Source organism: Sorex fumeus, unplaced genomic scaffold (genome assembly GCF_029834395.1).
Source record: "Sorex fumeus unplaced genomic scaffold, SorFum_2.1 ptg000086l, whole genome shotgun sequence".
Taxonomy (NCBI): Eukaryota; Metazoa; Chordata; class Mammalia; order Eulipotyphla; family Soricidae; genus Sorex; species Sorex fumeus.
The window spans coordinates 35434581-35448231 of record NW_026606143.1 but is presented as its reverse complement, the minus strand read 5'-3'; the positions used below and the strand labels follow the sequence as shown (position 1 = coordinate 35448231).

General features: G+C 46.0%; 1 protein-coding gene and 1 pseudogene across 2 annotated transcripts in view; one reads left to right on the top strand and one right to left on the bottom strand.

Moving 5' to 3' along the window:
• The window catches only part of CTPS2 (CTP synthase 2), a 132051-nt gene that overhangs the window by 23893 nt on the left and 94507 nt on the right, over window positions 1–13651 (bottom strand). For both annotated transcript variants that reach the window (XM_056131291.1, XM_056131292.1), the window contains one exon: window positions 6039–6135. In XM_056131291.1, coding sequence (XP_055987266.1) covers window positions 6039–6135 — 97 coding nt within the window. The remainder of the gene's footprint in view (window positions 1–6038; window positions 6136–13651) is intronic.
• Window positions 12034–12267, top strand: LOC130039475 (uncharacterized; annotated as a pseudogene).

The following is a 13651-nucleotide window of genomic DNA, read 5'->3' as shown; positions in this document are numbered from 1 at the left end:
ACAGTTTCTCAACTATACCTGTCTGTGTGACTCCTGGAGCAGCCAGGGACACATGTTAGAAACCAAACTCACTAACTTGATCACAGGAGTATCGAACGTGTTGCTTTAATGATGCATGCAGGGGCTGGAGTGATAGTACAGCTGGTGGGGCATTTGCCTTACACGCAGCCGATTCGGGTTCGATTCTCAGCATCCCATATGGTCCCCTAAGCACCACCAGGAGTAATTCCTGAGTGCATGAGCCAGGAGTGACCCCTGTGCATCGCCAGGTGTGACCCAAAAAGAAAAAAAAAGATGCATACAGTCGAATTTCAATCTATGAAGCTTAGGTCACAAAATAAGAGATTGGAATTTCGTTCATGGGAGGTATTAGAGTGACTTTTCATCTTATTTTGTTTTTTAGGACCACACTCCATGACACTTGGGGGTGGGGATCAGTCACTTCCGGTAGAGTCCAGGCAGCCATGCTGTGCTGAGGCTAGAACCTGGGCCTCCCACATGCCAAGCATGTGCTCCACCCATTATGCCACCCCTCTGGCCCTGAGAGTGAACAAATGTAGGCATAACTTTTGAACTGCAAGGCAGATACCCTGTCCCCAAATCTGCCTGTGACAGGAAGGTTCCATGTCCATGGTGGCCCACGTGCTCTAAATAAATGTACGTAGGCCATTATTTCTCGTAGCTGGTGCTTCAGGAAATTTTTTACTAGGTCTTCTTTTTTTTTTTCTTTTTGGGTCACACCCAGCAATGCTCATGGGTTACTCCTGGCTTTGCACTCAGGAATTACTCCTGGCAGTGCTCAGGGGACCATATGGGATGCCGGGGATCGAACCTGGATCGGCCACGAGCAAGGCAAATGCCCTACCCGCTGTGCCATCGCTCCGGCCCCTCTACTAGGTCTTCTTTCCCTGGGAAGTTCCCTGGGAATGTAGCAAATACGACTGCTGAGACACAGCTAAAATTTAGATATTTATCCCAGCACCAGGAAGCCAAACTCGCATCTGCTAACAGCCCTCCTGATGAAGAGTCCCCGGGCAACAAAATGATGGCCTGTCACATATTTATGGTGGTTATAGTTCTGGGGGGCAAGGGCTCAAGGGATTATAGTTCCCTTCCTCGTACTTTTCCGCATCATATGAGCCTTTACAGCAAACATATAGTACTTAAATTATCAGGAGGAAAAAAAATAAGCTCTTCTCAAATTGAGGGTTTTAAAAGTCACTGATGGGTAATTCAAGTTCTAGATGTCATGCGAATAGAAAAGTAGCCTTCCCCAGGTACCTGAACTCCTCTGCTTCAAAGTGGGAAATATCTAGCGAGCAACACTACTACATTTGAGTAGAAATATTCTAGGTTTCCTGATTCCTTTCCCTACTCGGAACTCTCAAAGATATGAACTGCAGAGATAATCCAGGAGATAAGGCACCTGCATTACACATGACCAAGTCCTGTTCAAGCCCAGCACCACATCGGGTCTGCCAAGCACCTCTAGCAGTGATCCCCGAGCACCGCCGGTGTGGCTCAAACCCAAACCTTCCCCCAGGTATGTCATTCTCAGATCAGAGAGCACCACCTAGGGACTGGGCACTCTCCAACCCCACAATCATGCGGGCATAAGCATGCTCAGGGCGCTTTAGTTTTTTACTTTGAAAATCACTTTCGTAAGTAATATATCAAACTGAAGATGATAAAACACAAATTTCACGGGGGAGGGGGGAATAATCTTGAACTTTGTGAAATTTAAATTTTACAGCTTTATACCTTTTGATGAGATGCCTTATGAAAGGAGCTCTGTAGTACGGCATTCAAAACTCACAAATCCTAAACATCTCCCCCTGGATCCCTGAGAAAATAATCCCAAAATGTCCACCGTCCTAAGGTCTGGCCTTCGGAGACCATCTAGGATGCTGGGACTCGAACCTGGGTCTGCCGCGTGCAAGGCAAATGCCCTACCCGCTGTGCTATTGCTCCAGCCCCTCCACCGTCCTAAGGTACTTTCATTTAAAACTTTGCTACACAATGGGGAAGCCCCTGTCCACTTAGTACAATGCATCCCAAATAACAGAGCACGTTCCAAGTGGCCCACAGCCACGAATAGCTGGTAGCTACCACGCTCAATGCAGCAAAATAATTCCTGCACTGCCATCAGATTCTACTGGACAGCTCCAAGTTCATCTCCATCACATGAAGTGAATTAGAGGAACATGCTGACATGAAAGCTTGATGGCAATGCCAGCTCCTCCCCAGCAAGGTCTCCTTAAGAGAAGAAGAGAAATTAGAGACTTAGGGGAGGAAACTCATTAATGTACTTCAGTTTCAAGTGCAACGAAGCTTACAGCCCCGTGTCTAGGATGGCGTGGGAAGCAGCACACAATGATGTGTGTTTTTTTACCGCTCCAGATAGAAGCTAAGGAGCGTTCACAGAGAGAGGCAAAATACTGGAACAGAATGGATCTTTGCACTGAATCACTTTATCCCCCAAATCCCCTGTGCCCATAAGGGGAAGGAAACTGAAAATGTTTTGGGGGTCGATGGCATTCTAGCGGAACAAAGTGTTATCTTCAAATAATGCTCTTAATTTCTTTGACCCAAATTCTGACATTCTCCTTATCTCATGCCTTTATGAACATCTTTAGGAATGTAAAGATTTATGAATACACCTTTTTTTGAGGGGGTGGGGGGTGTGGAGAACACCTCCCACCGCTTGGGAGACTACTGCCAACTTGATGTTGGGGGGTTATCCTGTCAGAACTCAGGCACCCAAGCAGTCAAGCCTTCGGGGATCAAACCCTGGCCTCCTACATGCAAAGCACATGCTCCAGCCCTTTGAGCCATCTCCTTGGCCCTGTGAATACACTTTCTAAAACTTCGCTAACACCGAAATCTACGAGGGTGTTTTCCTGAAACCAGTGAATTCCCCTTCATCCTGAAACCAGTGAATTCCCCTGCAATCAGTCACCTTTTGAAATTGTAAGATTTTACAGTGACTTTCAATTCCATTCCTGCTCACAGGAAATTTAAAGTGTCAAAAGGAATCCAAACCCTTCCTGTGAAACAGGGTCTTCCAAAATTCGCTGACAATAATGAGAAGCGGAAAAACTGAAAGAGAATGAGTACTTAAGGCCAACAAACAGTTGCTCTACTGGAGAAATTCTCTGCTTCCTCATGTGCCAGAAAGACCCACTAAACCCCAATACCAAACGCTGATCTACATCCCAAACATCCCTAAGAACAGGCATTTTCATCAGACATACTAAAGGAGATACATCATCATCATCTAGTTCAGAGCTTCTCCCAATGCAGGAATAGCCCATGTAAACAAGAATAATAACCCCGCACAGTGGGGGTCTCTCCGGGTAGGGCACTGTCTCCTTCCCTGTGAGTGGGGGCGACATCGCCTACCTTTAAGTGACATAAGACGTGGTGTCCTAGCAAGGGGTCTGGTGAGAAGAATCTAGACAGCACACACACAGTGTCTATTGTCGCCCCTTTTCAGAGTCCAGGCAATAACAGGCTACTGCCTTCAAAGGCTTCTCCCACTTCAATTCTCCCTGCCCAGGACTCCGGAAGCACCCGAACATGAGAGACAGAAAAGGAAAGGGCCAGAAAAGGGAGTCTGAAGTAGACAGTAGTGGCAGGGACTAAGATGAAGGAAGTGGAGGGCAGAGTGAAGAGAAGAATACGTGCCAATCACCTCGAGTCTAAAGTCTGCAGGCCAAAAGGGAGATGCGGTCAAATCACACTACCACGGCCGGCTCTGGAACACAGGAGCTAAGGTACTTGCCTTCCCCGCACCTGGCCTCGGTTCCATCACCAGAATGACCTGGATCTCTGAGCAAGGCCAGAGACTGACCCCCGAGTCCAGGGCCCCAGCACTCGCCGAGCACTGCTCGGTGTGTCCCAAAATTTAAAAGAAAAAGAAAAATGACGCAACCAATTCCGTAGTCCAGCGGACACACCAAGCACTCAGGAAATGACTGCTCTGAGCACCGCACAGAGCTCCGGTCTCAGCAGCACTTACTCGAGAGGGGCACCGGGGAGGCAGGAAGGAGCTGGGAATTCCTTCCCAGAGCCAGGCAGTAGCGGTTGGGAGGGAATGCAATCCCAAACCCAAGTCTTTCCAGAGCCGGAATCTAGGGCCTTGACAACTGATTATAAGTTGGAAGCATGACAAGCACACACATACAAAAAAATCAGTCCAGGGCTGGAGTGACAATACAGCGGGGTAGGGAATTTGTCTTGCACATGGCAGACCCGGGTTCGATTCCCAGCATCCCATATGGTCCCCTGAGCACCGCCAGGAGTAATTCCTGAGTGCCGAGTCAGGAATAACCCCTGTGCAATCCCCGGGTGTGACCCAAAAAGCAAAAAAAAAAAAAAAATGCCAGTCCACTGTCAAGGCTGATGGTGTTCTTCCCACCAGGGGGACATTTCACAGTGTCTGCAGATACTTTAGGCAAACCTGGAGGAGAGGAGGCGTGGCTACTGCTGTCACATGCGGAGAGGCTGTGGATGCTGCCAAATATCCTACTGGCCACAGGACCACCTCCACAACCAAGGATGACCCCATTCCATCCAAATGGCAATGGTGACAATGGGGAGAAAACCGGTACAAGGAGGCCAATGAAACCAGAACAGAAATAGTAGGGAAGAAGAGGAAGTTTAGAGAAACTGTCAATTTCATCCGGGATGCATTGGAAGTGGCAAAATATATCCCGCTAGACAATTAGGCCAGAGAGGCGCCTTGAGATGTTACGTTCAAAGCGCGGTTGCTTTAAGTGCAGGCATGTGGGTCTAAAACGGGGATTGGAGGATTGCTCTGGTAAGGGCCACGTGGAGGTAACGCTAGTCTCTCTGCTCTGCTTCCTTATCTCTTTCCCACTGAGGCATCTAGACCTCTTAGCAATACGTCAGTGAAGGAGCGTGGCTTTGTGCCAGGGGAACTTTTATTTGTGGACACGGAAACTCCAGGGAATATCCACATGTTAGAGATTATTTTTGAGACCACGTAAAGAGGCCAAAGGTAACGTGAGCTCGTGAGCTGCACAGACGAGGCAGCAAGCTGCATGTGGCCCTCAGATTGGAACATGGGAGGCCACCGAGCCCCGGAACACAATGTGAAGAGAAAGAGTGGAGATCCGCTGTGACCACAAGCCTGCCAAGACTCGGCAGCTCTGAATGAAAACGCTGTCACCTGCCTGGTTGTCACGGGAAGAGGGCCCGGCCCAGCCACAAACACACACCTTCTGCAGTGACCCTGCAGGGAAGGACAGTGCTTTTTGGTTGCGTTTGTCCTAAGACCTTCTCTGAGAGTAGTGACTAGTGTTCCGAAAGGAAAGAAGGCCTGGGGAGGTAGCTCTGAGGACTCCCACTGCATGGGAGCCCCAAACTCAATCCCCAGTGCCACCTGGTCCCCTGAGCGAAAACCCTGGAATAACCCGAGCGCACCGCTGGGTAGAACCACACTCCAAACACAAAACAAAATGTAAGTAAACAAGTGGCTGGAGTTTGGCCATGGGGCGCTGGCAACGAGGCGGGGCATCTAGCAGGTGGGACGAGGGGACACACTGTACCTAACTGAGCCTCCCGCAGGAGTACCGAGGGGGCACTGGGCCCTTCACCCTCAAAGGAGGGAAAAAGCAGAGGCTGCTTCCTAGTGGGCTGATGCCCGAGCAGACGCAAGAGAAGCTCCAGGAAAGGGGCAGAGACAAGAAGGAAGTGAACTAGCCGGAGCAGAGGTCGTACTCAATGCAGCATCCCAGGGTCGGCCCAAATGGGTAGGCCCCCAAATGACTAGGATTACAGGGGACTGGAGAGAGGCCCCATGGGCAGAGCACATGCTTTGCATGTCGGCGGCCTGGCTGCCCTCCCTGAGCATGTTTCGTGCACTCTGTGTTTAGTGGGACTTCTCTTGACCTGCACACCGACTCCCCGGAAGAGGGTGCGGAAGGGCTCTCGCACTTCCCATGGGCTCCCCTTCATCTGGTCAACCACCCAAGCTCACTGTGAACATTTGCCCAAACAGAGTGGCCACTTACTTGCCAGTTCGATGACTTCCATTCTCTCTCCTTGGATGTCCTGACCGACAAAGCTCATGTCCGTCTTCTCAAAGTAGCTGACCACATTAGGGTTCACCTGCAAACACAAGACCCAAGCATCTTGGGGCTGGAGCGATAGCACAGCGGGTAGGTCATTTGCCTTGCATGCCCCCAACCCGGGTTCAATTCCCAGCATCCCATATGGTCCCCCGAGCACCACCAGGAGTAATTCCTGAGTGCAGAGCCAGGAGTAACCCCTGTGTGTTGCAGGGTGTGACCCCAAAAGCAAAAAAAAAACAAAAACAAAAAACAAAAAACCAAGCATCTTGGGCTAGTTAAGTAATACAGACATATAGCTGCGAAAAGCGCCCTTCGGGATGGGAGACACAGCATAGGGGATGCAGGCGGCCCACGTTTGATCCCCAGTACCACATGGCCCCTAAGCATCTCCAGGAGCACAGAGCTGGGAGCACTCCCCAAGAGAAAAGTCCTGCATCCGACTCCAGCAGGAAAGCTGGGTGAGGATGGACCCGAACTCGCCTCCTGAAGTTTCAACTTCCTGACGAGGGTCGGGAACAAGCCAAGTGGGTTAGGGATAAGGGAGGGAGGGAGGTGGGGCACGGGCTGATACTTGGAATACAGTGTCAGGGAGGGGATGGCCCATGAGCAGACACAAAAGGGAGAGGGCTTTGACATCTGCATTTGTTTGTTCATTGCAGCACTGTTTACAATAGCTAGAATATGGAAAAAAACCTGAGTGCCCGAGAACAGATGACTGGTTAAAGAAACTTTGGTACATCTACACAATGGAGTACTATGTAGCTGTTAGAAAAGATGAAGTCATGAAATTTACATACAGGTGGTACTACATGGAAAATATCACGCTAAGCGAAATGAGCCAGAAAGAGAGGGACAGACATAGAAAGATTGCATTCATCTGGGGAACATAAAGTAACAAAATAGGAGACTAACACCCAAGAATATCTGTGATAAATACCAGGAGGTTTACTCCATGGCTTGGAGGCCAACCGCACACTCTAGGGTTTGTAAAGGCAGCTCAGACAGAGAAGGGAGCACCAAATAAAGGGTGTTGGGAGGATCCTCTCAGGATGGGAGAAGCATGCTGAAAGTAGACTAGACCAAACATGACTGCCACCCAATGCCTCTTTTGCAAACCACAACACCCAAAAGGAGGGAGAGAGAACAAAAGGGAATGCCCTGCCACAGAGGCAGGGTGGGATGGGAGAATGGGGGTGGGAGGGATACTGGGACCCGTGGTGGTGCAAAATGGGCACTGGTGGTGGAGGGATGGGTGCTTGATCATTGTATGACTGAAACCCAAGCACAAAAATTTGTAAGTCTACAGCTGTACCTCATGGTGTTTCACTAAAAAAAAGGGGGGGGGGAGGGCTTCCTCCCTAGAGCACTGAGAGACCCGACAGCCAAGAAGGAGCCAAAGAGCCAAGCTGCTGGGCTGCCAGAGACCCCTGGAACATTCCCATAGCTGCCAGGACTCGGGGTGGGGGTGGGGGAGAGTGCACCAATAATTCAAGCCTGGAACTTGGGTGCAGGCAGCTGGCACTGGACATTGGGGGGCCAATGACTCAGCTGTGGAGCTTGATTATGACAGAATGAGCTGACCATAGGCCAGCTGACCATCATGGAAACAAGCTCCTGGCTGGTCTTCGCACTGATGTACCAGTGTAGGCTCCAACCAGCAGAATTGTCCACACGGGATGGACCACAGCTGAGAGCAACTGAGGATGAGGAGTGGCTGGGAAAGTCCAGAATGTGGCCGTGGCCTAGGCCAGGGAGGCTGCACAGGGTGCGCCCTTCCCAGGAGCACAAGCCGCCCGTTTTGGTTGCATGGACGCGGGGAGTCCCTGCTCCTTGCCACCCCAGTGCTCATTAACCAGGCATGAGAAGCAACGGACAGCAGAGTGCCTGGTGAAGCCCAAGGGAAGGGGACCCATCCACCCAGGCCGCACGAGTTGGCAGCCAACGCTGAACAAAACGAGGAAGCAGGCATTTGCTACAGATGATGGAGCGAAACCTGTGGGCAGGTTCAAATGTAATGGGGCCTGGGCAGCTTGCCTGAAAAAAAATATTCAAAAAAAAAAAAGTCAAACTATGTGGACTGAAATGTGAAAAGCAATCAATAAGCAAAATGAGATTTATAACAAGGACAGAGAAACAGAAAGCTTCAAACAGAAATAATGGGCTTCATCATATGGTAGCTGATCGGGGCTGGAGCAATAGCACAGCAGGGAGGGGTTCAATCCCCGGCATCCCAGATAGTCCCCTGAGCACCGCCAGGAGTAATTCCTCAGCACAGAGCCAGGAATAGCTCCTGAGTATTGCCGGGCATGGCCCAAAACTTAAAATGGTAATAATAATAATATATATAATAGATGATCTTTAAAAAAATGCACTAGGCAGTTTAATAGTCAACAAGAAGAGAAAGCCAACAGAACTGCTGAAAGTATAATCATGGAAAACACACAAGAGCAAATAAAGAGCAGAATGGACAAGATTGTGGAGAGGGTGTAGGAGCATCAAAGTGGTACATTAAAATTAATGTTAAATCAGGGGCCAGAGCAATAGTACAGTGGGTAGGGCACTTGCCTTTCATGTGGCCAACAGAAGTTCGATCCTCAGCACCCCATATAGTCCCCTGAACACTGCCAGGAATAATTCGTGAGTTCAGAGCCAGGAGTAATGCCTGACCATTGCTAGTATGGCCCCAAAACAAACTTTGGTTTTTTAAATAAATATAATTAACGTCAAACCAATTTACCTCAGAGACTACAAATATAGAACTTTACCTCAGGATAACCTTAAAACAAAGGCTACAGAAGAAAAACATAAGAAACTAAAACCTAACCCAAAAGGTACAAGGTAATAAAGTATACGAAGAATGAAATGTTTGAAAAATAAGAGAACGATTACAAATCAAGAAAACACCTTAAGGGACTGGAACAATAGCACAGCGGGTAGGGCATTTGCCTTGCACGTGGCCGACCCGGGTTTAATTCCCAGCATCCCATATGGTCCCCCGAGCACCGCCAGGAGTTACCCTAAGTGCAGAGCCAGGAGTAACCCCTGAGCATCACTGGGTGTGATCCAAAAAGAAAAAAAAAACCTTAAAAATAAAATGGCAGTAAAGAGTTGTATTTCAAGAATTATCTTAAATGCTAATGGTTTGAATTAAATGATTAAAAGTCATAAAGTGATAGAATGGATAAAAAACAAAATCTGACATTTTTGCATATATATGTTAAAAATAAAAGATTGAAAAATCTAAAAGAAAAGGCCGTTTTTGGTTGGGTTTTCACTGGGGCTTTAGAGCCATACCCAGATCTGCTCAGGATCTTACCCCGGGCTCTGTGCTCAGGGATCACTTTCGGCAATGCCCAGCGGTGCTCAGGAGACCTTTTGCCCACCAACAGTGGTCCCCAAACAAAAATAAGAACAAAACCCCTAAAACATAAAAATCAATAAAAAGCTATACTTGTTTCAGATAACAGATAGGAAGAGACATTATGTAACTATTAAGGAATTAATTAAAAAAGATATCATACTTATATATATAGCAAGTAAAGATGCAAAAAATACATTAGTTTGTTTGTTTTGGTCCACACCTGGTGATGCTCAGGGGTTATTCCTAGCTCTGCACTCAGGAATAACTCCTGGCAATGCTCAGGGAACCATATAGGATTCTGGAGTTCGAACCTGGTGAGCCACGTACAAGGCAACCACCTTACACGCTGTACTGTCACTCTGGCCCCCATCTGACAATTATTAATACAACTAAAGAGTGCAACTGATAGCAATACAGCAATCGTAAGAGATTTTAACATCACACTTTCACCAATGAACAAACCAATTAAACAGAGTATAAATAAGGAAACAATAGACTTCAATGATAAAACTAGAACAGATGGGTTTAACACATTTATAAAATATTTCACCCCCCAAACAGCTATATTTTCACTTTTTTTCCCCTCAAGTACACACAAAACTTTTAAAACGACACACCATATGGTGGAACACAAAACAAATATCAATAATTTCTGATCCCAATACCATAAAATTTGAAATCAACCAGGAAAAGAAAACCAGAAAAACCTCAAATATGTGGAGACTAAATGATACACATCTTAGCAACCACTGAGTCAACAAAAAACTAAATACTGCTGAGAGACAAATGAAAATGAAAACTCAAGTGTCCAGAAAGTATGAGATGCAACAAAAGCGGTACAATGAGGGAAGTTACTAGTGATACAGGCCTTCATAAAGAAACCAGAAAAATTGCAGGTAAACAATTTACGCTCACAACTAAAGCAACTAGGAAAAAACATAAATAAAATGGAAGTTAGAAGAAGGGCAGAAATTTAAAAACTCAAAGAAGAATTAAAAGGTAAAGGTAAAGGTAAAGGCCCTCCCGTTGATCGTCGATTTGCTCGAGCGGGCCCAGTAACGTCTCCATTGGAGACTTTGTTGTTACTGTGTTTGGCATATCAAATACTCTCGGTAGCTTGCCGGGCTCTCCGAGAGGGGCGGAGGAATCGAACTCGGGTCGAAGAATTAAACGAAATTAAACAAAATGAAAACAAAACACTGTCAAACACTGTCCTCCCATTTTTCATCAATTTGCTTGAGCGGGCCGAGTAACGTCTCCATTTTTTTGAGACTTGCTGTTACTGTGTTTGGCATATTGAATATGTCACGGGTAGCTTGCCAGGCTTTGCTGTGCAGGCAAGATACTCTCAATAGCTTACCAGGCTCTCCGAGAGGGGCGGAGGAATCGAACCCGGCTCAGCCGGGCTGGCTGTGGGCAAGGCAAACACCTGACCGCTGTGCTATCGCTCCAGCCAAATGAAAGCAAAAAAAAAAAAAAAATTCCACCAAATCGAAAACCAAGAGCTAGTGGATTGGAGAGATAGTGCAAAGTTTAATGTCCTTCACATGAGGCTGACCCAAGTTTGAATCCCTGGCACCACACATATGGTCCCCAAGTACTGCCAGGAGTCACTCTGAGCACAGAGCCAGAAATAATCCCTGAGTACTGCCAGGTGTGGTTCCAAGAGCAAATAAAGATAAAATCAGCTTGATAGCTGGGCTTTAGCTGGATGTAAAGAGAGAAAAACTCTAACAGAATCAGAACTGAAAGATGAGAAACTACAACAGATATCAGAGACATACAAAGGATTTAAGACAATAATATGCCAATGAATTTGCAAAACTGGAAGAAATAATTCTTTTACTACAATCTACCAAGACTGAACCAAAAAGAGAAAAAACCTGAAGCAGCCAAATACAAATAACTTTTATGAGGTTAACATTACCTCGGTACCAAAACCAGGCAAGAACATCATAATAAAGGAAAATTACAATTATCCATGATAAGCGTGGGTGCAAAAAATCCTCAACCCGGATGGTTGTAAAGTGAAAGCAACCAATATCAATTAAGAAAATATTAACACACAAGGCTTAACCTGTAACAATAGGTTAGTAATCTTTTTTTTTTCTTTTTGGATCACACCCAGCAACGCTCAGGGGTTACTCCTGGCTCTGCACTCAGGAATTACTCCTGGCGGTGCTCGGGGGATCGTATGGGATGCTGGGAATCAAACCCGGGTTGGATGCGTGCAAGGCAAATGCCCTACCCGCTGTGCTATTGCTCCAGCCCCGGTTAGTAATCTTTTATACAAGGGCTTACTGGCTCCAGCATGAGACACAGCAATCTTCACACACTTCCTTCTAAGGAAATTTTTTTGGATCATATTTAGCGAATTAATCATAACAAGCAACACAAAATTAATCATTTTGGGATTGCTATCGGGACAGGCTTGGGTGGTGTTTGGGGAAATAGGAAATAATGGTGGTGAGAAGGTAGAATGCTGGTGGGATTGGTGTTGGAATATCGAATGTAAAAGATCACTGTGAACAATTTTATAAAAATAAAATAAAATTTAACAAAGAATCCTCAGCAAAGACTATACTTTCAGGGGTCATTTCTATAGTTCGTTACTAGCGAAGTTTCTCTGATGGTGTAGAGCACCGGAAACCATGAGGAGGAGCCAAAGCAACCTCTCCTGAGGGTGAAGAAGCCAGTTCTAGGTGTTGCTTTGTAACTGTCTTTTACCATTGATGATCACTCGTCTCTTCCAGTCTGAATAGTTCCAGTTTTTAAAAAATCCTGGGGCTGGAGCGATAGCACAGTGGGTAGGGTGTTTGCCTTGCATGCGGCTGACCCGGGTTCAATTCCTAGCATCCCATATGGTCCCCTGAGTACCACTGGGGTAATTAATTCCTGAGTGCATGAGCCAGGAGTAACCCCTGTGCATCGCCAGGTGTGACCTCCCAAAAAAAAATTCCTCAGAAAAACACTAGTAGGGCAAGAATAAGGTGGGTAAGGTGCTTGTCTTGCATGTGATGAACCTGGGTTCAATCCCTGGTACCCCATATGGTCCTCCAATCCCTGCCAGGATTGATCCCTGAGCACAGAGGCAGGAGTAAGCTCTGAATACTGATGAGTGTGGCCCAAAAAACAAAACTAAAAAAATATTAGCAAATGGACACCAGAGAAGAGGCCAATCCCTAGCAACCTTCCCCTCTAAATACTACCAAATCGCATTCAATAGTATCAAAAGGATTGTGCATCATAACCAAATGGAGTTTATCCAGGGACGGATGGTCCAAGATGCACAATCCATGTAATACGCTATATGTCAGTAAAAGGAAAACCAAAACTGAATGATATCAATAAGATGCTGAGAAAAGATTTGACAAGATTTTGCAACCAGAAAGATAGCACGGAAGTTAAGGTTTGTCTTGCATGCTGCCAATACCACTTCAGTCCCTGGCACCGCATATGGTCCCCAGCAATGATCCCAGTAGGAGTAACCCCTGAGCACAGAGCCAGGAGTAAGCCCTAAGCACCGTCAGGTGTGACCTAGAAACCAAAACAAACAAACAAAAAACACCAACTATTTATAATAAAAATTCTCAACAAAATGGTAGTATAGAAGAAACATATCAACATAACAAAGGTCATATACTGTGAAGCTAATATACTTAATGGTGAAAACCTGAAAGTTTTTATTTAACATTAGGATCAAAACAAGGCTGTCTGTTTTTACCCTTCTTTATTTGGTACTAGAAGTCTTAGAGCAATTAGACAATAAAAGGAATCCAGATTTAAAAAGAAGTGAAACATGTATTATTTGCATATGGTATATATACATATATGCATATGTGTATATATATAACATATACGTACACATACACAAAACCCAAAAGACTCCATTAAAAAGCCATTAGAAACCATAATCAGCAAAGCAGCTGGTTGTGAAATCTATATAAAAAATGTTGCACTGCTATACTCAAATAATAAGAAGAAATTAAGAAACTTATCATTCCATTTACAATTGGATCCAAAAGAATTAAATATTTAGGAATAAATGTAATAAAGGAGGTGAAAAGACCTGCAGTACAAAAGTTACAAGACAGGTATAGAACGATACATTAACAGGAAAATATTCCTTGTGTATGGGTGGGAATAATTAATATAGTCAAAATACCAATTTGACCAAAAGTCAAATTCCGTA